The sequence below is a fragment of the Genypterus blacodes genome, unplaced genomic scaffold (assembly GCF_046128005.1).
Source record: "Genypterus blacodes isolate CSIRO-AG114 ecotype Tasmania unplaced genomic scaffold, CSIRO-AGI_Gbla_v1 ptg000348l_1, whole genome shotgun sequence".
Classification (NCBI taxonomy): Eukaryota; Metazoa; Chordata; class Actinopteri; order Ophidiiformes; family Ophidiidae; genus Genypterus; species Genypterus blacodes.
The window spans coordinates 147,624-175,495 of NW_027467132.1; the positions used below are offsets into that span (position 1 = coordinate 147,624).

Below are 27,872 nucleotides of genomic sequence, written 5' to 3' on the forward strand. Positions count from 1 at the left end.
GATTGACGTCCTCCTCCTTTTACCTGCCGAACCCCGCCCCCACAACTCCTCCCACCTGAGAACAGGAGGACATGATGGACATGCGAGGCAGGGCTCCCTCCTGTGGTACATTGTGGTATTTATAGGACTTCATAGCGATTTAATGAGGAATTTAGCAATTTCTAGAAGCTACACACCAAAGTTTTAAGACATTTTAAGAATTGAATTGAACATTAGACTTGATACTTGACTTTATTTACACTTTACTGTAGGAATGAATGCTTGTGACACATTTGTGGGACCCTGCTAATCTGGGAATGGGTCAGTGACATGAACAAACAGTGAAGAAGCATTGGTGGGTTCAGTTCAAGCGCATCAGCGTCCAAAGTGCCTCCTGGGACAAACAGTGTGAGTTGTGATGGTGAAATGGGCGGATCGCTGCTGGAGAGACGCGCAGAGAAAAGCGCAGTCCGATGGAGCTGCAGCAGCGTTTCCCTTCACACACACACACACACACACACCTGAAGACACTCACACACTCACACTCACAGCTGCCTCTGCACGCGTATAGACGCTTTAAAACGGACGAGTTTTAGGAGAAACTTCCCCAAACTGAAGCATGATGATCGCCTCCCAGCTGCTTCTCCTTCTCCTGCTCCTCTGCCGGTGTCCTCCTGAAGTAAGTGTCTCTCACTCTGTCTCTGTCTCTGTCTCTGCACTTTAACGCGTCTTAAACAAGACATGAACGCGCCAGGTTTGCTTGCTCTCAGAATCGCGAGGAAACGGACACAAATGTGCATTTACGCGTGGAAGATCTTGCAGGATTGCGACCAAATAGACTTTGAGTTTAGAAGATTAATATGCTTGTTAGCGGCGCTGATGGTTGGTGTGTGTTTGCTGGTTTGTCATTCGTTGATTTTTGAGGACGACTTTCGTCTCTCCAAAAGAAAGAAAAGCTTTGGATTTGTCCTTGAACGCATCTATCTATCTATCTATCTGTCTATCTATCTATCTGTCTATCTGTCTATCTGTCTATCTGTCTGTCTATCTGTCTATCTATCTTTCTTAACTTGTGAAGTGTGTCAGATCAGCAGGACCTGTGTGTGTTGTGTTGTGTTGTGTTGTGTGTGTGTGTGTGTGTGTTGTGGAGGTGAAGCATTATAAAGCCCCATACTGCTGCAGTGAAAGTGAGCCACTGGTGTGACTCACAGTGGTTGAGCTCTTCCACAGTGTGTGTGTGTCTTGTCTTTCACACACCTCAAACTGCTGGGCGCTCGGTCTTTGAAGGCAGCAGAGGTGCGTTTAGGAGTTGTTGTTTGAGGGAACAACACAAATCCGGGGGAGGAGAGGGAGCGCTGAGTCTGCTGTGGTGGATAGAGTGACTGTATATGATTGAAGCTGGACTCTGACTTCTCTCTCACAGCACCTGGGGCTTCAATCTGTTCCATTTAAAGCCAGAAGTCCACCCTTTATAAGTGAGCAGGCTAAAACCACTCTAAAGGTACAAAACAACTTTAAAACATCTTCAGATTCAGACGGTGCATCACTGGTAGAATGTGTTTTTCACCCCAAGGAGTTTCATTTCTGTATTTTGAGCTTCCTGTTCCTGTTGTCCTATTCAAATAATTTATAGCATTTAGCGCTCATGCTGTTATTGGAGAATCGTTCTGATGTTCTTCTGCGTGTTCGTTTGTGGTGAATCAAGAGGAAAAGATGAGGCAAAGATGAACTGGAATCTTCAGAAGAGCTTTACTGGAATGAGACCTTGGACAGCGCTGGTTCCAACTCTCGCTTTCCTCCTCTAAGAAGTGACGCCGCTCAATCAAGCTGCATCCATGCTGTCATCACAACGCCTATTGATTAATTGATGTTTTTCATTCGGCCACTAGTATTGTGCTTTTAATACGGTCACTATCTGGAGGCGGCACGCTCCAATCTGTGCCAAATGATTACAAATCTGTCACTCATCATGCAGGAGGGATGAATAAAATAGAAGATTTCTCTGAGGAAAAGGACCGGAATGCAAATATGAAGCTTTATGATTATAAGGACCTCAATCGCCACCATGTAAGAGTCCATTTAAAGAGGAAGGAAGATGTTCAAGGGAGCTGGTATTTGTGTGAAGATGAAGGACGATGCTGCTGGGTAGATTATGTCATTACATCTGCTGATCTTCATCGTCATCATCATCGTCTGTCCTTCACAATTACTCACAAAGTTATTCTGCATTTTTGAAACATAGTAAAAAAAACTCGATATGTTAGTCCTTTCATGGTTACAGTGGTTCGTTTTCACTCGGCGTGCACGGTGGCGCTACAGCAGGGGAAAGTAGAAACGGATCAGCTCTGTCACATTAAATCCTAAAGCTTTGCCCGTGATGTCTCACTGCAGCGGCACAGCGGGTTTCCTCCGGGGGATTCTGTTGCCGCGGCGTCGGGATGCAGCCTCTCTCTCTCATCTGTAACCTTTCACTAACTCATAATTACTCTCTGCAAGTGTCCTGGGACTGAAATCATTTTTAAAGGCGCTTCAGTGCCCACAGACAGCTCAGGACTGCCAGATGAGTCGGCCTCCTCCCTCCCTCCCTCCCTCCCTCCCTCCCCTTCAACGACTCCAGCTCCTGCCTCTGATTTGTTTGGCTTTGGCTTGGAGTTGTTAGTTTTCTTCAGTACAGTTACACATCAACATCCACTTCCTCCCTCTCAGGGCTGACAGCTCTCAGATGTTTGGACCCACCGTGAGGCTGTGGCTCGTCCGCCCCATACGTCCTTTGCTTGACATGTTTTACGGGCTCTTGTAGGCACTTGTGTGGAGCCGCTGGGAGCTTTGCGTCCTTCCCGCCCTCCTCGCCGTCTCCTTACAATAACACAATCTGACGTGTTTCATCACGGTGTCGAGCGAGGACGTGCTGTTGAGAGAAAAGTCCTTTAAGTTGTTAAAAAGTGTGTGTGTGTGTGTCTTAGCAGCTGGATGTCATCTGTGTTACACAGTGCAGATGGAGGAGGAAGAGGACGGGGGGAATATTGAGGATGATGAGGATTTCTGCTTCCTTCCTATTGAAACCCAAAGCAACGTTCAAAGAGTAAATTAGAATTATACATATTATACATGCATGTAGGAGGAAGTCATGCTACTTTTTATATATATACAGTATTTTATATCACTTTCTTGCAAGTGTGTGTGTGTGTGTGTGTGTGTGTGTGTGTGTGTGTGTGTGTGTGTGTGTGTGTGTGTGTGTGTGTGTGTGTGTGTGTGTGTGTGTGTGTGTGTGTGTGTGTGTGTGTGTGTGTGTGTGTGTGTGTGTGTGTGTGTGTGTGTGTGAACAGTTTTGTGTACATTGTGACCCGAATACTCTCCTGCTCCAGTGCACTTTGCTTATTGGCTACTCGGCGCAAACGGCAACAACGTGAGCTGATTCATAGATAAGTTCTGTCCTGTGAATTGTGGGGCATACATAAACAAGATACGACCACACACAGACACACACACGTGCGTCAGCTTCTCTTTCCACTTCCCCGTCATGTCTCCTCATTTTTATTTGATCGTTATCTAACATTCACTCCCGGCGAGACCGCCGGCTGTTTGGAATGACGATAATCAGTTAAAACTTAAAGCAACAGTCTGGCAGCCTTTTGTAATGAATGATGTGCTAACCTCAGAGACACTGTTTGTGGAGTGTGTGTGCGTGTGTATCCCTCCTCTCTTATCATCTCTATACTCTGAGGTTGACATTTTGATCCATGATTGCACGTAACAATCACTGCGTCGTTACAGGAGCGATTTCAGCATCTGTGTGATGTCATGGTTCGTCTCAGTCTGTGTACTCTGGCTCTATTCACAACACACAAGCTTGTATGCAACCTAATAAAGTACCTCGGGGAAATAAGGGAACTTTGATCTCCTCCATGCAAACATTCCTTTATAAACAAACATTCCTGTTTTCCTCCTGATGTGGGGATTTGTTGCTTGTTTTAGTAGCTTTAGTGCCGTTTGGGAAGCTTCACGTTCAGCTTCACGGTTCCATCTTCCATCTTCTCCGCTCCCTTTTTGTTATACGGTGGAGCTTTTAAAGGTGTGTTGTGCGTTTGCATGTAGTCGTACTGGAGCTGCAGCAGGAAGCCATGATGTATTTTTGCAGGATTTCATCATTAAAAGCTTTTATTGCTCCTCTATTGGCAAATATGGCGCAGGTTCCACATGTTAAAGTGTCTGTACGGGATGTTGTTGCGTGTTCAGCTTCACAGTGAGCAGGTGTTGCCTTTGCCTACCTGAGGGGATTTGGGACTCAAATCCTCTTCCCAAGTCCCAACAATCAATTTCTTGCCTGTCAGAAATGAGGTCACAGAAAATCCAGATTTCTCCACGAAAAGATAACGCTAGTCGATTCATCTCTCGCCTCCAAGCCAATCACGTACTGGTTATTCTTATTTCAGGATGTGTTGGATTCTGCGCCTTAATCGGTCGTGGCAAAGTTCTGCTTTGCTTCTGATCGCATCACCTTGTACACCAGAGGGGAGAGGGGGGAGGGGAGGGGGGGATGCAGAGGTAAACAAGGTGGAAGGTTGACATGGATGCTTGGCTATGTCTGTGTCACAACTTCTGCTAATGCTGTTTACAGAGCCACTAAAGCACCTTATAGGTTACATAATGCACAATATGGCCCTTAATGCGTCACTATGGCGATGCTCATATGTCAACACAAACTCCCTTAGTGATTAATAAACTCAAGAGCCAGTTTGTTGTTCACCTGCCTGATTCCGCTGCCAGCTATTGTTTTTACTCATTCTCCCCCCCCCACGCACACACACACACCTGTCCACCAGCTGTCCCCTGGCCTCCCGCCTCTGCGTGTCACTTGACCCTCTCACCTGCTCCCCATCTCATCCATCTGATCATCACGGGGGCCCCTCTGTGTCCGCTCTGTAGCCGCTCTGTAGCAGCCTGGTTTCCCTCTGGTGTCAGTTTGAGTCGCTCCTTCCTGTCTCGTTCGTTGACCTTTCGCCTGCCGTTCTGTTGCCGTTTGCCCTTTGGATTTGTTTGTCCGTTACGCCGGCGTGAACGTTGCCGACTGCCAGACTGCTTGCCCCTGTCCTGTCTGCTCTCGTCTCCAGTCTTGGTCAAAGTTAAAGTAAAAGTCCTTTTTAAAGCTCCGGTCAAGTGATTTATTCATTTCTCATTATGTTTACAAAATGATTCGATTAAATGCAGGTAGTAAACTAGTAAACTGACATCGTCGTCTCCTCATCGGTGTCCTGTTATGTCCAATTATGATGAGGCCTCAGTATGAGTTTTATTACATCATTTGTTGACTCTCTGCTGAAATGGAGCTGAGTTGCCGATTCGCTATTCTGGGCTCATAACTTGTCAATCAATCACTCTAGACTTTAAGCATGTTTTCCTAACGGCGTCGTACCTGTTGTTGCCTGCAGATAGATGATCACAACACAACTCTTATCACAAAGCACAGCAGGTGCGGCCATATTGTGTCCCCGCCGCTTGTTAACGTGACGAATTCAAAACACTCTGCCTCATTCCATCCAGCCGTCTCTCTGCAACGGAGACGCCGAGAGGAAAAGCTGTGAAAAGTTATTTAGTTCCCTTTGGAGTTTGTTTTGTGGCGCTACACCTTCCCGGGAATGATCCTGGACTGATGAGGAGCGCTGCATGTTTGACAAGACGTTTCTGAGGACGTCGTAATCGGAGTGCGTGAGCTGTGCGCAGTTTGCACACACACACACACACACACACACACACACACACACACACACACACACACACACACACACACACACACACACACACACACACACACACACACACACACACACACACACACACACACACACACACACACACACACACACACACACACACACACCTATCTCTGTGACCTTTTACGGCTGTGTGTAGCTTCGGCAGCTCGGAGAATCTGGAGAAACCCAGTTCATCGTCCCGGAGTCCATCTCTCTCTCTCTCCCTCCCTCCGCCTGACCCTCTCTCGCCCGCGCTGCCCCTCTTACACATTGTCATTGACCCGCCGGCTCGCTGCCATGCGGCTGTCAGCTTGCATTTGTCAGCCTTTGTTTGTTGACGCAGATGAACAGTCGCAGCCAGATTACTCAGCCGCCCCCCCCCCCCACACACACACACACCCACGTCTCTACTTCCTTATCCATTTGCATGATAGCATCCATTTACAGGGCCAGTGGGATTTCACACATGCACAAGTATTCCTGGAATGTACTTTATCCGTCGGGTTGTAGTAATGGAGAAACCATAATGAGGGAGGTGATGAAGTGAAATGTAAACCAGAATAGGATGAAGCTCTCGGATTTCATGCCTTAACTGCCAGATGCGTTTCTCCCCTCTGCTCCAGGTGTTATCCATGCAGATGTGCGACGTGGTGAACGAGATCGAGCTGGAGAAGGAGCGCTGCGAGAACAGCACCAGCGGGAACGTCACCTCAGGTTATTATCAAGAATATATTTACCTGTCCGGCTCACACACACTGTTTGGAGAAAACGGGCAAACTTCTCCAAATCAATTACGTGATATTACAATTCCCTGTGTGTGTGTGTGTGTGTGTGTGTGTGTGTGTGTGTGTGTGTGTGTGTGTGTGTGTGTGTGTGTGTGTGTGTGTGTGTGTGTGTGTGTGTGTGTGTCTCAGTGCTGAGCAGTTTCGTCTCTCTCAGTTTCTAGGAACCAGAGATCAAAATGTTCTGAACCCCTTTTTTTCATGTCTGGCAGTGAAAGTCCCTTTCCCATTAGTGCTCTTATCACGCTCCACAGTGCAGGTCAGTGGCGTGCACACACACCTCTTGACACCTGATTGAAGCTTCAGGGGAGTGTGAAATGGCAAAGAACACAACCCACTAAATAAAGCAGTGCAGAGTGAATACATCTGAGGCACAAGGATGTCTCTCTCTCTGTGAACGCAAAACATCAACACCGCAAACGGTTCATACAAAATCCACAGATCAAGCCGGGGCGAATTTTTTAAAAATCTCTGTGTAGATGTCGTGTTTGTAAGCTGGCGGACCTGTCGAAAGTTGCACAACCGCTCGGCTGCTCGCGTACACACACACACACACACACACACACACACACACACACACACACACACACACACACACACACACACACACACACACACACACACACACACACACACACACACACACACACACATATTGCTAATTCATTTATTAGAGATGTGACCTTGGAAGGCATCGCGCTGTACCTTCCTGTGGAGGAAGCAGATAGGAAACTGGAGAAATGAGGGTGGCAAGGGAGATAAGGAGCAGCAGGCTGGTTATGTACGTATATATTCACTTCATGCACTATGTATGAATGTATGGTGGATGGTGTCAGTAGTGTCTCCTGTTCTTGGGTGGGAGTTGTTGTGTTGTGGAGTCTTCAGTCTTTTTCCGTTTCCAGAATCTGACAAAAATATTGGCAAATGCTTCCGACATAGCTAAATTAAATTCCAGTTCTAATCCATTCATCCTCCATCAAAACTTCTCCCCTCCCTCAGATCTACTCCTCACTAATGCCGTTACAGACGTCTCCTCTCCGGCGAGGTGGAGTGGAGTCGTTGAAAACATTGCAATAATGGATCAAATGAATATTCAGAAGGTTTTTCAGGGACAAAACCCTTTAGAAAGGCGGCAGGTTTTATGTTTTTGCAACATCAAAGCATCGCAAAGGTCTCCGGTTTGACCCTGACACTGGGAAAAGAATTGGAACGCCACTACAGCCCTCACCTTCATTGATCGAACCTCGCAATTATCACACACACACACTTAGACCCACGTCACCGCATTGATCGTGCCGTGTTGAGTATATTCAGTCATTTAGTTTATCAGAGGTGTGTGTGTGTGTGTGTGTGTGTGGGTGTGTGTTGCTGTGGTAATGGTGCGTTCCTCTCCCCGGCAGGTTGCCAGGGCATGTGGGACATCATCGCCTGTTGGCCTTCAGCCGCCGTGGGCCAGGTGGTGACAATAACCTGCCCCAATTACTTCAGCTATTTCAGTGACCAACATAAAGGTAAAACACACACACACATACACACGCACACACGCGCCATGCATGACAAATAGCTTCACTGCTGTGTGTTCACTCCTGATGTCTTTTTCTCCTGCTGTCACATTTCAGTCGATCGTATTTCTTAACCGGAGAAGAAGAAAAGCCTCGTCGTCGCATTTTTTCCAAAACTAATTCAAATCCATATGATTGTGTAGAATTGTTGTTATCCCAAATTGAATGTTCTTCTATTTACATACAATCAGGCCTGTGGGGGGAGACGAAGCGTGTTTGTGTGCGAAGGACGTTTCAACAAGAGGACAATGATTGGAAAACGCCGGCGAGAGTCCATAGCAACCAGCTGCCGGAGTCTCTCAGCTTGCAGTGATCCGGGTTCACGAGCCTCGTCAAAGGCCTCGCCGCAATCAGTCGGCGACGTTTGAAAACGCTCATATCGCTTCGAGTTCAGCGTTTCTGTCTCTGTAAGCAGCTTTGACTGCGTTGTAGTTTGGTGTAAAAATCCCCCGTCAGCAGGAATTTGTGGCATCAAAGCCGTGAGAGTTTATTCAGTCTTTCTAATCTCTTTCACGCCGCGGTTGGCGCTGAAGGTTTCACCTTCTCTCCCCGATAATATACAGGATCAGACAGAAAAGGTCCCTGATGAATTTTAATCTCCAGCGAGCAGCGTGCATCCATCAATCTGCAACCGCCGTGACAGCAATCCTCAGCTTCGTTTGTGCAGCGACGTCTATTTATATATTTAAATATGTCCCGACTGAACTTCATCCACAGTGGAACACAACCTCGCACGCCTGGGAAACAGAATGCAATGAATGTTTCATGCAATACTTTATCTTGGAACTGTTTCATACTCGGCCTGGAGGACGAGCTGATTGGCCCGTGTGTGTGTGTGTGTGTGTGTGTGTGTGTGTGTGTGTTTTCTTCCTCCAGTTCTGTTGGTTTCCACCGTGAGGCCAAAGAACTCAGCCGAATCTCTTAACTGCTTATAACCAAAGCTGCCAAACTGATGAATGTGTCGGGCCCCGCGGTGACGGCGTCGTGACTACGGCGGCACAGTGGGGCTTACTGCTATTTAACTTCATGTGAGAGTGCAAATGTGAGATGGATGATGGGAGCCTACGCCGGTGTTAGTCACTCATAAAAGCTTGCATAGGCAACGGTGGTGACGTTGTACTTAGGAAGAAACAAATGCTACGGTTTGCACTTTTTGGCGTGTTTGCAATCCATTACTGCTATTATTCTGGATGTAAAGCTGGGATTCTCTCCTCTGGTTTCCGTTACATGACCTATATGCCTGTAACTCAATATGTGTATCCTGTGTAATCAATTCACTCTTATTCTTTGGACCATCTTCTATTCGGCTTCTCAGGGTCCTTGGTACGTTTCTCTTTGAATCGCACAATAGCTGGATTTTCTATTTGCGTTCCGGGAAATGTTAGCCAGTCTTAAGGGATGACCATTGTGTCTAATGTGTTTCTGCTCTTCACTTCCTTTTGCTTTTTGCAATCTTGTGTCCTTGTTGGTCTCTCTCTCTCTCTCTCAGTGCATTAACCCCTTCACTGTGTTCAAATGTGTTCATAATAGACGCTGAAGATATGGAACACTAAACAAACACTGACTGATATCTGGTTTGGTATCTGGCGCCTTCCCGGTCGATAATGTCACAGTGATGAAAACACCAGCTGTGGCATCATCCATGTCAGGGTGTCTTGATTGGAGACCAAAGGTGCACGTACCTGCGTCTCTCCTCTGAGACGTCCCAAATCATACACACACCTCTGTGCATATCTCTTAAATCGAGTGAAATTTAATTCTACTTAGGAAGCAAAACCTCCACTGACCTCCCGCCCGGGCAAGTTCAATTGTTTCTGGCGTACATAGATGTCCCACCTTTTCCTTCTTTGGCTATTCAGGGACATAATGACTTGGCATGAATCCCTGATCTTCATCAAGCTGTTACGTGTGTGTGTGTGTGTCTGCTGACGTCACTGCGGGAGTTCTTTGCCTGGGGCTGTCTGTCTCGGTCCCCATCAGCCTCAGAAAAAAGCCCAATTACAGTCAAACTCAAGTCTCTCTCTTGTCTCTTGGCACAATCCATGTCTAAGGTAGGATGCTGGAAATGTCGCACTTTGCCAACGGCTACCTTCCTCCGACTGGGATCATATTTTGGACAGGTTTCTAATTAGGGTCCTGTTGAAAGGGACTAATGAGGCGCTCTTCACTGAGGCTTGTGTTGACCTTTGTGGATCTTTTGAACACTACAGGGAATAGATTGTTGGCGTCTGCAATGTGCTGCTGCTGCTTTATACAATGAGTGCTGCACAATATTGTCATTTCTTTGGATGTTGTCGCATGATAAGATCGCAATTGATGGAAAAGCTGTCATGTCGTATCCACCGAGTGATTTGCGATGCTTGGAAATGCTCTTCCTTTACTTTTTTCCTCTCCCGGTCGTTTGCATATCTGCGTTCGCTCGAGAGACAATGTTCGAGAGAGTGTTTCGTTCCCAGCGCAAAATATCCCATTAATTCTCCATCTCTCCCTGCTTTCATTCCCCCGCAGCTGTTGATATTGTTATTTCCCCCCAAATGTTGGTTATTGCAGTTTCCCCATTTCCATTCATTTCACTTTAGCCTTCCATCAAAAACAAAGCTGTAAAAATGGAAACCTGCATTTTTGTTTGGAATAATCTTAAATCTCCTGGAGTTATTGCTTCTCTGGTATATATTGATTGATTTATTGGTAGTATAAGAGATATATCCAGTCACTTTTCATGTTATTTATGGCAAAGTTTCTGAAGATGGCGTCCTCTTCCCCCACCTCCACTCCACTTCAGCCTTTTAACATGTTGTGACATTACCCCTGGAGTCCTTTATGCACGCTAAAGTGCAAAGTTTATTTTCCCTGGGAGCATCGCAGTGACAGGAGCACTCATCCAGGCATTTAGCACCTCAGAGAGTCGAGAAGCAAATTAATTTCGCCAGGGAAAAGTGACACTTCATAGGTGGAGGAGGATGCACTTTTAGACCCAGACGGGTTTGGCTGGAAGCAAAGAGGCTCGCTCTGGTTTAAAGTAGGACAAAAATCAAGTTATGCTGTGTGTGATAAAGGCTCATCATCATATATATTGTCTTCTTGGGGCCACTAATGTGCATTACTGCTAATTAAACTGCATATTCCCCCATTTCCAATTAAAATATTTAACATTATTTCTTCTGGAACCCTCGTCTCCTCCTTGGCCATTTGAACTATGGATGCAATTAACATTTCCACCCCAAGATGTTGTTTTCTTTTTGCATGAATGTTCAGTTTTGCTTCAATTAGACGCGGTCATTAGAGAGGTAGAGGTATTTTGTATGTATTTGGGAACAATGATGGCACAAAACAGTCCAAACTTTATTGAAATAATTTGTTGCCCTGAGAATGAAGACTTTTTCTTCATCACATCTACATAGAAGCCTTGACTTTGACTTTATTTTGCATAATTTCATGTCGAGTTATGCAATAATGGAGATTTCACAAGTCGAATTTAAAGGAATCATTTTTTAAGGGACACGTTTGCTGCATTTAGTTGATTGATAACATCATAAATGACTCAGCTGTCAGAGAGCCGTGCTTTGAATAAATAAATGATTACAACACATATCCTGTATAGAGCAAGAGGTGGCGTCTCTCTGAGGGAAGGTGGTTAAGCCCCAATGTGCAGCCTCGTAAGGAGAGAATGGTTGAAGTACCTGAGCCTGACGTGGGCCCCTGTGACTTATCGTCCACTATTTCCACGGGCTTCAACCAATATGAATCTATCCATCATTTGAATTTCATCCATAAAACCTTTGATTGATTTGAAACCCCAGCCTCCACGCGCTGCACATCCTGTTCCAGTTGTTCTCAAAGGCGCAGTAGCTCCTTAAGAAATTCCACTTTTACTCCCGTTAATTCTGCATTTCTGAAATAGCAAATCACAAAAATGGCCGTATTTTATTCATTGGAGCCAAAGTCAGTTTAGAGGGAATGAATAATGTAATGAAATATGTCTCTCCCCGGGGATTAGAGGCCAGCTGCCACAGAGCAGCAACCCTGCCTGGCCAGATTATCACAACCGCTGCAGCTCAGGAGGCTTCTTCCACGCCACTGATTCACTCAGCCAGCCGCCCACACACACACACACACACACACACACACACACACACGCACACGCACACGCACACACTGAACAGAGATGGGAGGGCAGGAGGGTTCGCACCTTTCATTCAAGCACAAAGATTCTCATCTAGAGTGACATATTTTGTGATGGACCCCCTTCTTTGTTCACATATGATGTCCTTGGCTGCATTCCATGTCAACAAATTGCAAAAAACGTACCAATTCACAACATTTCCTCAGTGCCGTACAACCAAAAGATACTGTATTTGTGTCCAGTACATCGGATGTGTATCTTTGATTCTTCCTATTCATGTTTCATGTGGCTGGAGTTGACCTTTTTCTTTGCCGTGGCTGCTTTGTGTCAGGCCGCTTCAATGAGCAGATACACAGCGAGTTCATCTTTCATTCTGAGAGCCGATCTCGGATCTAATACAAATGCCCGTGTAGCTTTCAGGGCATTCATGCCAGAGGAAGGGTCCTGGAAAGAAGAAATCATTAATGATGTAATCTCCTCTTCACTCTGGTTCTCATTATTTTGTAATGAAATATAAAATAGCACATTGGAACAACAGAGATGAGTCACCAGCTTTCATAAAGTTTGCTTTTAAAGGCTCAGCTGCAGGAGGGAAGATGCTATTTGCCACAGGTCGCCCTATTTTTGCTGCCTGCATTGCATATAGCGAAAGCCTCTCAAGTGATTCGGCTGAAATTGTCTTTATAAGTTGTGGAGTTTTCATTTAAAGTCAAATATTGGGGACGCTGGAAGAAGCTTTGGTTGACGTGCTTCCTCTCTGTGCACGCATGAGGACTCCAGGCCTAGAGGAGTTTGTTAAAGGGCACTGGAACTGTGAGACGGCACAATAAACCCAAACACACTGTGTGGACCTAAATGGAGCTGAAGACGGGAATCGATCAGAGCAATGAAGCGACTGGTTTTATGATATGATGTCATCTAATGGCAGCGGCGTTGTCAAGAATGAACCCTCAATACCTTCAAATGTCAAGGATAAGAAAGAGGAGGAGGAGGAGGAGGAGGAGGAGAAGACGTGAACTTCAGGCAGTAACGCAGACATGAACTTACTGAGTTCCTGTTGTTCAGGCGTGGAAAAGTAACGGTTCAAAAGCAAACGCTCCCCTCCCGTTTGCTCTGTCTGTCTCTGTCCTTGGTCCTACCTAATCCGGCCCTCTCCCGTCTCATCTGGTCCTCTCCTCCCGTTCCTTTCCCGGTCGTCCATTGTCCTCTCTCATCCGGGTCCTCCTCTCTCTCTCTTCGTCTAGTTTGAAATCTGGAATGTCTCGATCCCGCCGTCGCTCTGTGATATTGGCTGTATTTTTCTTTCTGAAGATGTGAAAAGATGTCATCATCATCTGAGGTGACCACGACCCAGCTTTGGTGGTTTCACATCAGGACGAGCTGTGCATGGGAAAGAAATGTCCGTCCCGCATGAGAATTCACAGCTCCCGGCTTGTTAAAGGCGATTAAAGGCTACCAGCTTCTCCTCCTACAGACCATTTACATGAAATCAGCCTGTGAGAGCAACAATCTGCTTGCCTTTTGCTCTTTTACTGTTGAAACAAGTCGCCCTCAAAGATAAGATCCTACTTTATTTATCCCGGGGGAAATTCTTGAGAAGCTAAACAAGCTGAAGGCGTCGAGTTCCCGGCCGTCTGTTTTGAGATGAGCAGTCGATGCTGTTTCGTGTTTGGACTGTTATGAATGTAATAAGTAATAAACACGGCAGGTTTTGGTCACTTGACACTCCTAGTAAATGGATAGCGTGAAGTGGAAGGCACCATGAGAGCCGCTGACCAATTTTCATCACGCAAAGGAAAGTTAAATTGATTTCCTCATCCTGCAATCATGACTCGAGGATATGGAATCTCTCTCTCTCTCTCTCTATCTCTCTCTCTCGCTCAGTTGTTCTCGTTTCATCGCTGCTTGTTTGGCTTAAAAATCAATCTGGAATCATTAGACCTTATCAGCCAAACCTAGTCAATTGTTTCTCAATACGAGGTCTTTTTCTCTTGCAGATTGTCTCTCTTGATTTAAGATTATAGTTACAGACGGCGGTCGGTGGTTTTTGTCAGGTTGTTATTGCAGTAAAAATCTACTCCAATGTGAAAAGCAAAAGTAGTCATTTTTGAGGAGGTGTGATTCTGTCGTGTTGGTGTGACCTGGAGTTAAACGGGAAATTGTATCAAACAGGGAAGATGATGACACGCCTGGCCTGGACGCTCCCGTGCTATTCTGGAAATAAAGCGGTTCCATATTTGTGCTTGAAAGGGCCAATTTAACATTATACAATCGGTGTAAAATTGGTAGTTGTCGCAAAATCCCGGCAAGATTGAGTCCATTTGAAACCCACTTTGGGAAAAAAGGTGACTTTTGATTTCTGGCGCTTTTATCTCGTTCCTGTTCCCGTGTCTGGTACCGTCCATTCTCATATGAACACGCCGTGCTTTAGTGCAGCAATCAATGTGTCTGAGGGTGAACACAAAGACTCCTCACACACATGCAGCCTTTCAATCCAGAATGCTCCAAAAGTTTCTTGACAAAAAAGGAAGAAGTTTTGTGTGTGTGTGTGTGTGTATAAAGGTCACACTCCTGATATTCAAAGTTGGCCACAGTACGTTTGACTAACACAGGAAGTTGTATTATGTTATGCTTTTATTTCGGAAACCTTACTACCCATCCTATCTCTCGCTCCGTGAATTAGATTTCCGGTTGGGTGTTTTTATTGATGCTGCCACCTGATCTCAATCAGCTGTTGATTAGCTTGTTAGGTTGTACCAACTGATGAGGAGAGATAGGGGGGGAGGAGGAGTTCATTCTGCAGTGAGCTTAACCTTTATGAGTCATTAAACACTTTAGTATTGATTAATATTGTTGAGGATAATAAGTAAATGTGTGGCTGAGATTGCATCATAAGTTTGCACCTCCCCCCTTCCCTGGAGAATGGCTTTAGTAAATCACACATGTTGTTTGAATAGGTAACTAAATGTATGGAAGAATCTGAAACCTGAACCCAGCTTGACACTAAAACACAGTTTAACAACAATGTAAAACCTGATGTGTCAATCACCTAAAGTGTGTGTGTGTGTCAGTGCAGTAAGAGGCTCCATTAAGAACCATGGAGTGATGGCCATCTGCCACATTTGGGGTACCTTACGAAATACATGATGTAAACAAGATTGACTTATAGCGTAAACATGGTCCTCTGTGATCAGCGTTTGTCATTTCAATGTGACAACTCCTACTTTATTTCCATTAAAGGGGAAAAGAAAGAAAGACAGGAAACTGCAATGTTCTTGACGTGGTTGGCGATCGAGCAAACAATAATCATTTCCCTCAGGGTTGATGTATTTTTTTTTCCATAATGCAATGGAAGGAAAGAAGGGAAAGGAAGACAAAGGTTCAAATCCCTTACTAACATAAATAATGTTGATGGTAACCAGGAGCTGCTACGTTCACATTCTAGGGCTTGAATTGTGTACACACACACACACACACACTTGTATTTGCTGCATCAACTTCCTTCCCCGACCCTGTCGCCTCAGATGAGGAGAGGTTTAAGACGAGGCGCTTTGCCCCTAATGCCTATTTCTTTGAGCGCGATGAACGTCAATAGCTGTGCCGTCCATGGTCTGGACACACTGATAATACACACATCAATAATGACACGTTAGTGGCTCAAACAGCGGCTGCAGCTTCTGATGTCTGGAGTATTGATTGCATTAAGGTCTGAGTCTATTCCTCTGTCTTCTTCTTCTTCTACAGGTAACCTTTCCAAAACCTGCACGGCAGACGGCTGGACCGAGATGCATCCCGTCGACATCGCCGTGAACTGCGGTTACAATCTCAACAGCACTAATGACGAAGTGAGTAAACCACCACCGCCGCCGCCGCCGCCACCCTGTGACAATCAACAATTCCCCCACAGCAGGGGGGCGGGGCAGGGCGGGGGGCATCCTGAAAACCAGGAGCTAGAACATCTCTTCTCTTCTCGGCGGGGTGGCTGTTGGATCCACCAGGATATCACTCAAATGTCTGTGGCGTCACGACTCCAGCGTTCGCTCCCCAGTGTGTTCCTCCACATGTTCACTCAGTCCTCTCCGTGCTGCGTTCACTGCTTACTTACAGCTAATGCAAGTGAACAAATACTACAAATGCGCTGTTAAACTGATTTTCCGGGACTTGTACCTCATTAACCGCGACGCAGGAAGTAAATTGTTTGTCCTTTGGTGGCATGAAACTCCACAGATTTCATATTTCCACAAATATCTCTTGTGCCCCTGTTGTGTTCTTAAGCTCTTATGAAACATTAATGAATACATCCAAAGCATCCGTCCTTGTTTTCCCCCGTCTTCCAAGCACAACACATTAGATTCTTTTATTGACAAGGCCGGGGGGTCACTTAGTCGGATTAGCCGCCGTCATCAGGGATTCCGGGGTCATTCGAATACGCTCGCCTTGTCCTCGGAGGGTGAGGATGGGTTATTAAACGGAAGGGTTGTTTGTTCTACTCCGGCTTGTGAGTTTAGTTTTAATACACGGGAGGCTTTCACGGCGCTCAGGGCTAATCTCCGCCGCACTGGTGGATGTAGAGTTGTGTAAACGGCGGGATGTGCACACAGAGCGGTAAAAGCTTTCTCGGTGGGCGCTCTCTCCCTCGCCGGCGGCTTCATTAGTATGCCACATATACGACTCAGAAGAGACCGGGAATGGAAAACTACTCCAAATGGAATGCAGTGTCCTTTTTTGTTGCATTTTTTTTGTACTCAGATGTGCCACGGGATTCAGTTTCTAATCTCCACGGCAACATAAATCTTCATAAAAGACACATAAGCCTGCTGAAACTGCTGCTGTCTCTTCATTTATCAATTTGTTTCCCACTTAACTCCCATTTGGGCGTCAATATGTGCAGCAATGCGACCGTGTCAATGAAGCCCCTGCAGAGAGACTTAGAGGAGATTAACATATTTACAGATTCCTTTCATTTACACAAAGAGTCGAATCTATTTATTACCGACAAGCAATTACAAACTGAAGCACAGCAGCAGCAGCAGACATTGTACACACTTTCTTTCTCTCTTTCTACCATCCAAACTCATTTCTCCTTTTGTGTATCAGCTGAAATTAACTTTCCTTTTCTCTCTCTCTCTCGTAGGAAAGGTTCTTTTCTCAAGTGATGATCGGCTACACCATCGGCCACAGCGTCTCCCTGGTGTCTCTGACCACAGCCATCGTGATCCTCTGCATCTTCAGGTAAGTGTACAACAAGAACTTTAAGAGGCGCGCGCGCACACACACACACACACACACACACACACACACACACACACACACACACACACACACACACACACACACACACACACACACACACACACACACACACACACACACACACACACACACGGACTCTTTGTTGACTAAAAAAAGAGAGGACTTAGAATAGACAATTTATGATTAAGGCCATGGAGCTTAAGGTCGATCTGATCTCTGCAGGATGTCAGTTTTATATCCCATTACATGTTTTGAAGGGTAAAGTCTGGAGCGTGATGTGTTTCCAATCAGTTCAGACACAGAGAGGGAATACGTTTGTGACGAGAGATGAAAGAGAAATTGTTTTTAAATCAAAGAAATTGTCGCTCAAACTAAACTCGAACCCCCTTTCATGCTGATCCTGACGCTGATGTCGTCATGTTACGCTCCACTGCAGCACATGGACGGACTCAGTGTGTGTGTGGATCATCTTTACATTCACCCATAAAGTATAACCTCACGTTTCTTCTCGTCCGTCTCTCGTCTTCGCCGGCTAATTGAGGCTCAAGGTCGCGACGTCTGGACTCCAGATTATTTCCTCTTTCTGTGGATTTGTTTTGCTTCCCCGCGTCACATCAGAACGCCGCGCAACAGGGGGGTGGGGGCGGAGCTCTGAAACACAGTAGCCTATCAAGCAAAGGGCGCTGAACCAGAAGGAGTGTTGTGACAGGGCAGTGTGGGCGCGCAGGGGGGCGAGGGAGGTCACGGCGAGGGGTGTTAGTGGGGGGGTCACACGGAGAGAGATGGAGAGAGGGACAGACCACACACCGGGTACAGAATACACTCACTGCCTTCAACCAGGAACTGAGAGGCTCAATTTACAGCAGCAAGGTAGTGAGGAAAGCAAGCATGCAGGTAATGAGATGAAGAGAGCAGGTAAGGAAGGAAGTGTAGAAGAAATGGAGCGCAGATTCTGTACCAACCTGTGGTTTAACCAGCTGTGACAGAATGTTAACAAGGTGGTCCGGCTGTGCGGGGAAACTTCAACCAATTAGATGGAGTCCATGCATCACAGCTGAGCGTTCTCCAGATTGGAGCTAAAGGCTGCAGATGTTTTCTTTTAACTCCTTTCACTCCCTCATGTTTAGATTTTTCTCCCGAGCTGAATGATGTAAGGTTGCAGAAGAAGAAGAAGAAGAAGCAGCAGCACTAATGAATGCTTTACACACTTTTAGGATTGGCCATTAGACTCGTCTTGGTTGCTGAGGAGCGAGCCAAAAAGTGTTGAATGTGCTCTGATCCCCTGTGACAAACTAGAGAACAAGAGAGCTCCATTAAGAGTTAATCCACTCTGTGTTTTGCTGCCATTTTTACCTATTAAGTCAAAGAACATTGGATAATTAGCACAGTGGCCCTTTATTAAATTTAAGTGTGTGTGTGTGTGTGGTTGCTCTGGCTGTTTGTCTTAATTTGTATTCTTGTATCTCTTCTCGTGTGTGTGTGTGTCCCAGGAAGCTCCACTGCACGAGAAACTACATCCACATGCATCTCTTTGTGTCGTTTATCCTGAAGGCCATCGCCGTCTTCATCAAGGACGTGGTTCTCTACGAGGTCGGCGAGGTGGACAACTGCTCGCCGGGATCCGTAGGTTCAATGTCCGTCTACGGTGTTTCAAAAACAAACTCCGCGTTGAGCTCAGCGGTGCCGACGTGACTCTGATCTGTATCAAAGCTGTTGATTATGTCACTCTGTGTGTGTGTGTGTGTGTGTGTGTGTGTGTGTGTGTGTGTGTGTGTGTCAGTCAGCACCCTCTCCTCCTGCTGTTTCTCCAGGAGCAAAGTATCCCATCGCTCTTCCACACGCCACGGATGGCAGCACTTTAAAAATGTAGTTCCGGCGGGCACTTTGTAGAGATTTACACACATTAAGAAGTAGCAGCAGAGAGGTGCGGGCGGCTCGTCCGGGTCCATTTGGTCTCCCCGCCGTGCCAAGAGGGAATCAATCGGCGACGTCGTCTACCCTATCTCTGTCACCACCTCACTGCCAGTTGCTCAGTGAGCCGTCTGAAACTTAACGTCCGTACACGAGGAGAAGTCATTCCCAAAGGCGAAGTCGGCGGGAGAAGTTACTTCGACTCACACACACACACACACACGCAACGCACACGTGACCTTCTGATGTTCTGTGCACACACGCTGGTGATTAATGAACACCTGTGTGTAAACTTTCCCAGCTTGTCTGTGATTTATGGCGTTTGGTAGTCTGGTAGTATGGCGGCGGCGGCGAGGGGGGGGGCGGGGTTTCCTCATCCTCCACTTTGCTGCAAAGTTCCCCAGCATCCCTAACACGCTCTTGGCCATTTTGAATCCCACGTTTTCAGCCTCTTTCACCCCCTCTTCCCAATGCAGCGATAACGCCCCAACATCTGGTACATCTACTAAAGTGCTGGCAGCGTTTCGTCTCCCCGGGTCGCGATTAAATGAGCACAATGCATTGTGGTTCCTTGGCTCGGCGCTGGCCTCCCCGCACATTTCCACGGAAGCTTCAGCACCAAATTGGCTCGCTGCTCGTGGGAGTGTGTATCTCTCGCCGCCTCCGGTGTGTGCGAATGTGTGTGTTCTCCATGAATCGAGCCGCCCGTGAAAGGGATGCACGGCACGCGTCGACTCAGAACACCCACACCATTAGGAGAATGAACTTTTTATGCACGTCATTGTTGTTCCAAGGTCAGCAACGGCAGCAGCAGCCTGTCCTCCGCTCAGCTTCACTCCAGAGTTCTGCATTAATCCTCTCATCCTGATGGAAATGATACGCTCCGGCTCTGTCAGCCAAGCAAAATGCAGCTCATCTTGTTGTCTGGCACGGTCGCTTAACATCTTGATGCTTCCACTCTTTTCTTCTGCCGTCTGACTGAAACATCAATCAAATTATTACTGCACTCTTCTGGCTGATCTGTCTCTTAGAGTGTTCCTCTAAGAGACAGATGCTTACATCTGCCCTCCTGTATGATATCTACATACGGAATCTATGGGAGTGTGTGTAGAAGGACACACGTTGTATGAATGGAAATGATTTTCTATACTGCTGTATTCCTCCCGACGCCTCCAGCTTCAGACCCGTGTGGCGGCGTCACTGTCTTTGTCCACACACAGACGAGTGTAAGACGGCTGATATCATACTCATCCATCTCTGCTCTGTTTAATTGATACCTTGGTGAGATGCTGAAGGAACCTGAGCCGCTCAGTTGCTCTGTAATTTACCACATTGGTGCTTTAATGTTGCAAACTAACCCGTGATTGGTTTTGATGAATTTAGTGTAGAGAGGCAAGTTGAATTGAATTAACCCGCTAACAAAATTAACCCGTCACCCTTTTCCTTAACTTCCTGTGAGCTGATGCAGTTGGCCAATCAGAACACAGCAACCATCAAGAGTCAGTCACTGGTTGTTTTCACTCACCTGTTTTCACTCAGTGTGCACAACAGCCTTTAGAAGTGAATGGAAGGGGCAGGTTCATTTTCAAAACTCAGTATTTACAGCATTATAGTCGAACTACGAAACAGTGTGTTTACAGTAACCTAGTGTGTATTTATGTGTGTATATCAGTGTGTGAGTCCGCTGGTGTGTTTCTGTCCTCTGCCAGCTGGGCTGTAAAGCAGTGATGGTGTTCTTCCAGTACTGTATAATGGCCAGTTTCTTCTGGCTCCTGGTTGAAGGCCTCTACCTTCACGCACTGTTAGCCGTCTCTTTCTTCTCGGAGAGGAAGTACTTCTGGGCTTACATTCTGATCGGCTGGGGTGAGGATGTCTTTCTTTTCATGCAGTTTTCATGTATTTATGCCTTTTATGTAAAGCGTTTTGCATGGACCTTGTGTCTGCACGGTGCTATGCACTGTGAGATACATGGCTTTGCCTTTACACGTCTGCTGGAGTGAGACTTCACACGCTGTCAGTTTGAGACGAATGATGCGTCCTGATGGGAGCTGACGCCTTTTTACGTTGTTTGCCTGCAGGAGGTCCCACACTCTTCATCACAGCTTGGACCGTTGCTAAATCGTACTACAATGACGTTGGGTAAGAGAGAAGAAAGACACCAACAAATGTGATCGTCCATCTGTTCAACAAAGCATTGATACAGTTCCGTGTCTTCACCAGGTGCTGGGACATCATTGAGAACACTGACATGTTCTGGTGGATCATCAAAACCCCCATTTTGGCATCAATCCTGGTACGTTTACGCATCCTTTTTCCTCACTCAGACGTCCTTACATCAACATTAAAACACCTCCAGCTGCTTTTCCAAATCCCCGATGTCACCATTATTTGTCAGCTCTTGTCGGTTCTCCTAACACGAGTCGATACAACCGGTTAGTCTGACCTCAGAGTTCCTATCTCACTCTGAGAAATTGTCTTATTAGTTCCCCAAAAGACTTTCACTGGAATCTATGTTTAAAAGTGTGTATTACTGCACTTTGGAGAGTAGAAAGGGTATCTCTCTGGAAGTGTGTGTGTGTGTGTGTGTGTGTGTGTGTGTGTGTGTGTGTGTGTGTGTGTGTGTGTGTGTGTGTGTGTGTGTGTGTGTGTGTGTGTGTGTGTGTGTGTGTGTGTGTGTGTGTGTGTGTGTGTGTGTGTGTGTGTGTGTGTGTGTGTGTGTGTGTGTGTGTGTGTGTGTGTGTGTGTGTGTCAGGTGTGAGATGTCAATATAAAAAAGGTACAAAAAATATACAAAAGGTGCGACACGTCAGCCGCCGCTCTCGCCCAAGGGCTCCACTGAGTGAGAGAACAACAATCTCAGTCGGCAGCAGACTTGTGTGTGTGTGTGTGTGCGTGCGTGTGGGGCGACAGAAATGACGATGTTCAGAGAGGTGTGAAAAAGAGAAGATAAAGTAAAGTTCAACAAGCATGGCTGGAAGAGAAAATACCTCGGGCGTATTTTCATGTGTTTGATGGAGAGGAAATTTGCTTATCAAGAGGGCAAATCCAACATTTCTGTCTACTTTCAACAGCCTGATATTTATCTCGTCTTTACCAAGGCCTGCTTCTGTCTCGCTCCGTCTATCTTTAATCATGACTCGGCAGCCGTTATGTACAAAGCTGTCTGATTTCATGTCAGCAGCATCTGGATCATCAAGGCAGCTTATGATTCCTGTAATAATTAGAATAAGAATAAGAATCATTAAACAGCAAGAATGTTTACATCAATATGAAATCGCCTATCTATAAACCGGGGTTTAACACACCCAGGAGTCACTAATATCCTCCTGGCATTACTCAAAGGAAGACTCTCCTTTAAATTCTACAGATGAACTTCATTCTCTTCATCTGCATCATTCGAATACTGCGCCAGAAGATCAACTGCCCGGATATTGGAAGGAACGAGTCCAACCAGTACTCGTGAGTATGAAGTAATGCATCATTTATGAGCGGAGACAGGACAAGATAAAATGCCTTTAATCCCCTTAAGAGCATCGGGGTGGAGCTGCAGTCTCCTGAGCCACATTTGTCACCGGTTGTGTTAAATGAAAGGCATTCATCAGGGTGCAGAGTTCAGCAAATCTGAAATGAGACAAGAAAGCATTTTTAAGTTCAAATGTTTAATACTGGGATGAAGATTTCCCCCCCTTTGTTGCCCGGATCTCAATTGTTAAAATGAAACCGCGGTGGAGTCGCGGTTTCCTCATTATAGTCAAAGATTGAACATTGTTGCTGTTTTTGTTGTGGTGTTTCCAGGAGACTGGCCAAATCAACGCTGCTCCTGATTCCTCTATTTGGGATCAATTACATCGTGTTCGCCTTCATCCCCGAGCAAGTGAAGACGGAGCTCCGCCTCATTTTTGATTTGATTCTGGGGTCGTTTCAGGTAGGACGTGCATAACAACGACGCCGCATCGTGAATAATCTGATGCAACCTTTCCTCTCCACCTGTGTTGTTATTTTTTCTAATTGAAGTTCATCCAAGGTCCAACGTTGAAATCATTCAACACCCACTGTCGGCTTTTAATGTGCCAATGTTTCTATTTGAGGAAACACGGTGGCAAGTTTCCAGGCACTTTAGACCCGGGTGTTACTTCAGTTCATCACATAATGAGGAATGATGGAGAAAGCAGCCAGACGGCACAGCTGCATTACAAACAGCCTGGAAACCATGGAACCCTTTCACCTCATCATTCTTTTCAGCCTCCTTTCTTATTAGTGTGAGGGAATTAGCCGTTTCGCTTTGTATTTTACATTGTGTGTGTGTATATACTGCATATACACAGCACTGTATGTCAGTCTGGCACTTGTGTAAGTCATCTGAATGGGAATGACCTCATGTGACGCTCACATGAACATCGCCAGCCTTTGTTTAAGCAAGTTAAACAAAGATTTAACAGCAGATTGGACTTTGACAATGACACAAACTATGATCTCGCTCTCTAAACTGTGTCTTTTCCCTGTAGGGCTTCGTGGTGGCGGTCCTCTACTGCTTCCTCAACGGCGAGGTGGGTGCTGCCCCGCCCGATGTAAACACTCCGTCTATAAACACACAATTCAAACATCTACGTTTCCAGATGGGGCACGGTGCTCTGGTGATCCTCAGACAAGCAGTTAATCTGTAGTTTGTCTGGTGCGCACACACACACACACACACACACACACACACACACACACACACACACACACACACACACACACACACACACACACACACACACACACACACACACACACACACACACACACACAGTCCGGAGTGTGTGTGCATGAGTCACCAGCGATGGGCATTCCAGTCTCTCTCCTCCTCCTTTGTGCCTCGTCTCTTCACATTCCCTGCGCTCTGCCTGGAGGGTGGGATACTCTGCGGGCAGCTTAGTGATGCTCTCACCGCAACGATGTGCTGTCATACTGCTCAGACTCGGGGCTATGCAAGCTGAATTTAAAGCGTAGATTTTACATTTTAGTTGCTTGGTGCTCAGCTTTTGGCTCGGTGATGAAACTCTTAGCTTTATGATCGACTCATCCACTCTTAGTGTCAAAGAGAAAATGCTCTTATATTGATAAAATGTAAACGTAGCGAATAAAACTAAACCATTCCAGTCATGGTGAGAGAGTTCAGGACAATTATGATCGATCACTTAGCCAGAGTGGCCAAACTTTAAAGCTTACAAGTTGTTATTCCTGAAATCATGTCCCATCAGTAGGAGGCGCTACAGAGGCATGATCGTTTGCCTCCTCCATGTTTGGATTCTTAGCGTTTAAAACCTGCAGAACTTAATAAATACATTTTTTTTCATCCCAACTTGATACAGATATTATAAATAAATATAATATTTCTCACCCTGTGAAATAAAAAAACCTTGACTCTCCAATTAAGTTCCATTGAAAGATTGAATTCTCTTCTACAAAAGAGTGAAGTCGTCATTCTGGTCATGTAGCTTGTCTGTGTTGCCTCTCTTATCTCTTCACCGCCTGCTGCCGTGCTTGGTGGCCATGCCAACCACCTAGTTCTTCTTCTGCTCAATGTTAAATGCATCACCTCACCTGCCCCGGGGAATTGTTCCTGGAACACACTGACCTCCCCGTCCCACGTCGTTTGAAACAGCGAGTGGCAAAGCGTTGTTGAACCCGTCGTGACTCACATCGTTACGGTGATTCACAGGTCGCCAGCTAACGTTTTGTTTTCATAAACCTGTCAGAGATTCTTCTACTTCAACCTGTTTCTTATATTGTATCTCAGGTCCAAGGGGAGATCAAGAGGAAGTGGCGGCGGTGGCACCTGCAGAGATACATGGGCTCCGACACCAAATACCAGCACCCGTCCATGGCCAGCAGCAGCAACAACTTCAGCACCCAGATCTCCATGCTGACGCGGTGCAGCCCCAAAACACGCAGAGGCTCTTCCTCCTGCAATGACGACTTGTCTTCCATTTGACAGTGAAATGCACAAACACACTCTCATGCGAATAATCGGGCAAAAAAAAATCACAGCGTATGTAAGCTCACATAAGGAAGGAAGGTGCTGGAGTGCGACACGGAGAGAGAGATCCAAGCGGAAATCCTCTTCGGGAATGAAATGATTCCATTAGATACCACATCTCCACGCTTTAGTAGGCAACCAGCACATCAGTGAAAAAGATGCACGTTCTTTCACAAGCTCATTTTCTCCAGCTGACCGTGATTCAGTGCACATTTACAGGTAAATTTGTGAGCGGCGGTGCAGTCATGGATCATTTGGTGGATGGATTATGGCTCATTTGGTCAATAGCCGGGTCTTTGGTCTCTGCTCAGACCCAAGGCAACACAAAATGTCACTTAATAACGCGAGAGACCGGGACGAAGCGAAATGCACCATCAGCTCGTGCAAATTGATGTAATTCTAAATGGATTAAAAATCACTTAGTGGATTCCTGAGGCTCCAAATGAACAATGCCGCCGCAAAGACACGGCCATTAAAAGAGAAGGAGCAGGAAATCCTTTAATTTGATCGGTGACATCAGAGAAGTACAAGAAATGCATCATGGGAGATTGTTTAAAGAACATTTGTAACCTACAGGAAATCTTGTTTCTATAAATGCCAAATGGATGCGGCTTCCGCAATCGGGTTCACAGTTCCAGGTTTGAAGTACAATTGCCCTTCTCTGCACTATCACTCTCCTAAGAGACCCGGACCCCACACACACACACACACACACACACACACACACACACACACACACACACACACACACACACACACACACACACACACACACACACACACACACACACACACACACACACACACACACACACACACACACACACACACACACACACACACACACACACACACCTTTTCCTTTCTGCAGCACAGCCGTTCCCTCTTGTTGTTGTGTGCTTTTGGGTTTGATGTTTATAATTTGGTGTGTGTGACTGCAGAGCTCCTGGTTGCAGCAGTCTGACCCTCACAGGCTGCCAGGCTCCACAGAGGCTGTGGGGAGGAAACGCCTCTGAGCAATTCAATCCCTCAGTGTTTACATTTACTCCACAGGACATTGTACAGACTGGTATACAGTGGATAAAACTGTATGATTCCATCCATCATTGTGCCATACTGATTGCACTAAGCGTAAATTTTGTAACTGTGCTGTGTGACTGTGCAGTGTTTGTTGGACTTATTGCTGTAGTTGTGATGTGAAGCCGCTGCTGCAGCAGCAACAGAAGTCTCTGGTGCAGACTAGTTTATCATATAGCAGTGTGATATAATGTTCAGCTCCAGGCCTGCATTACACGTGAGAGTAAATCATTATACATGCAGTAAAAAGAACAACATTTTGGGTTGCCAGATAGTGAGAATTCCCTCCGGCTGGCGTTTCTCCTCCCCCAGCGCAGCCTGCTTTAACTTTGTCCGGCCACAGTTTGACCCTCTGATCCGGCTCATAAACTATTTTCCCAAACTGTTTGTCTGAGTCATCCAGGTAGTAAGATAACTGGATCTATGATGACATCACCCTGTCTTCAATCAGAATGAGCCACTGGACCTATTGGAGAGCACGGCCGCCTCACAATGACTTAAACCAGTACTGTACCACACTCTACTTTGGGACTAAAGGCGTACCGGCTGTGTCACAATGATGCCTTCATCTGGCTTTCCAGCGTTTATATTTTCATTCAGACTTCAAAGTCACGTGTTGCAGAGAGAACACAGCGAGGGTTCAGCTTTGGTTCCCCTTCATCTCAATCCGCTGCTGATTGTTTGACGGGTGAGATGCCCCGAACACACCAGGCTAAGGTTGCACACGAGCTGATGGAGGTGAGGAAGAGTTAAAGGTGTCACGCCGAATGTTTGCCTCCGGGAGTTCAGTCCCCTCTCACTGTGTGTTATGGTCAGTAATGTGTGATGTAATCGTGAATCTGCCAAAGTACCTCTCATATTGCGTCACGATGGGAAATAGTTTTGTGTATAGAAACTATCTGTACTTCTGATGTCTTATTATTTTGTATATTTCAGTGATGTGCACTGTTTGTTGTGTATCAGTGAGGAGACAACAATCATTAACTGTCACTCAATCTATCTAGCATGCAGTTATGTGTAATATTGATTATTTGCAATATTCAACAGATGTTCAAACTGGATATTGTGTTATAAAGCAACTGTGACTGTGTACTGTGTTTGTTTGTTTGTTTTGCAATGCATTGTGGGGCTACAAATGTATTTTAACTTTATCACCTCAGCTTCACGTCCCTGTGCACATGAATCCACTTTTCCACTTCTGTCATATGTGTAAATTTGTGACATATACAGCTATTTGACTATGTGCCACGTAAACTGTATAAAATAAATTATTAAGAAATACCACAGAATGAAGGATGGAGCAGTTTTGTGTTTGAAGTGTGTGTGAATATTCAGAACATGGCTCGTTTCAGACACAAAGTCCTAGTTTGCTCATTTGGTGCTATGAATATGTAAATCCCCTTTGGTGTC

The 27,872-nt window shown here is 46.0% G+C and overlaps 1 protein-coding gene across 1 annotated transcript; it reads left to right on the forward strand.

Annotated features, from left to right (window-relative positions):
• The first annotated feature begins 397 nt into the window (after positions 1–397).
• On the forward strand, positions 398–27,716 carry vipr1b (vasoactive intestinal peptide receptor 1b). Its single transcript, XM_076138165.1, has 13 exons — positions 398–658; positions 6,356–6,446; positions 7,915–8,025; positions 15,944–16,044; positions 17,334–17,431; positions 18,943–19,075; positions 21,073–21,226; positions 21,442–21,502; positions 21,584–21,656; positions 22,731–22,822; positions 23,159–23,288; positions 23,869–23,910; positions 25,146–27,716. Exons 1-13 carry the CDS (start codon positions 599–601, stop codon positions 25,338–25,340), a joined length of 1,341 nt encoding a protein of 446 aa, XP_075994280.1. The 5' UTR covers positions 398–598; the 3' UTR covers positions 25,341–27,716.
• Positions 27,717–27,872: the final 156 nt, after the last annotated feature.

Excerpts from the sequence above, each read along its gene's own strand:
- vipr1b (XM_076138165.1), top strand. The coding sequence starts at position 599 with ATGATGATCGCCTCCCAGCTGCTTCTCCTTCTCCTGCTCCTCTGCCGG. Across the intron at positions 659-6,355 it reads TCTGCCGGTGTCCTCCTGAA|GTGTTATCCATGCAGATGTG; the intron begins GTAAGTGTCTCT and ends CCTCTGCTCCAG. Across the intron at positions 23,911-25,145 it reads ACTGCTTCCTCAACGGCGAG|GTCCAAGGGGAGATCAAGAG; the intron begins GTGGGTGCTGCC and ends ATTGTATCTCAG.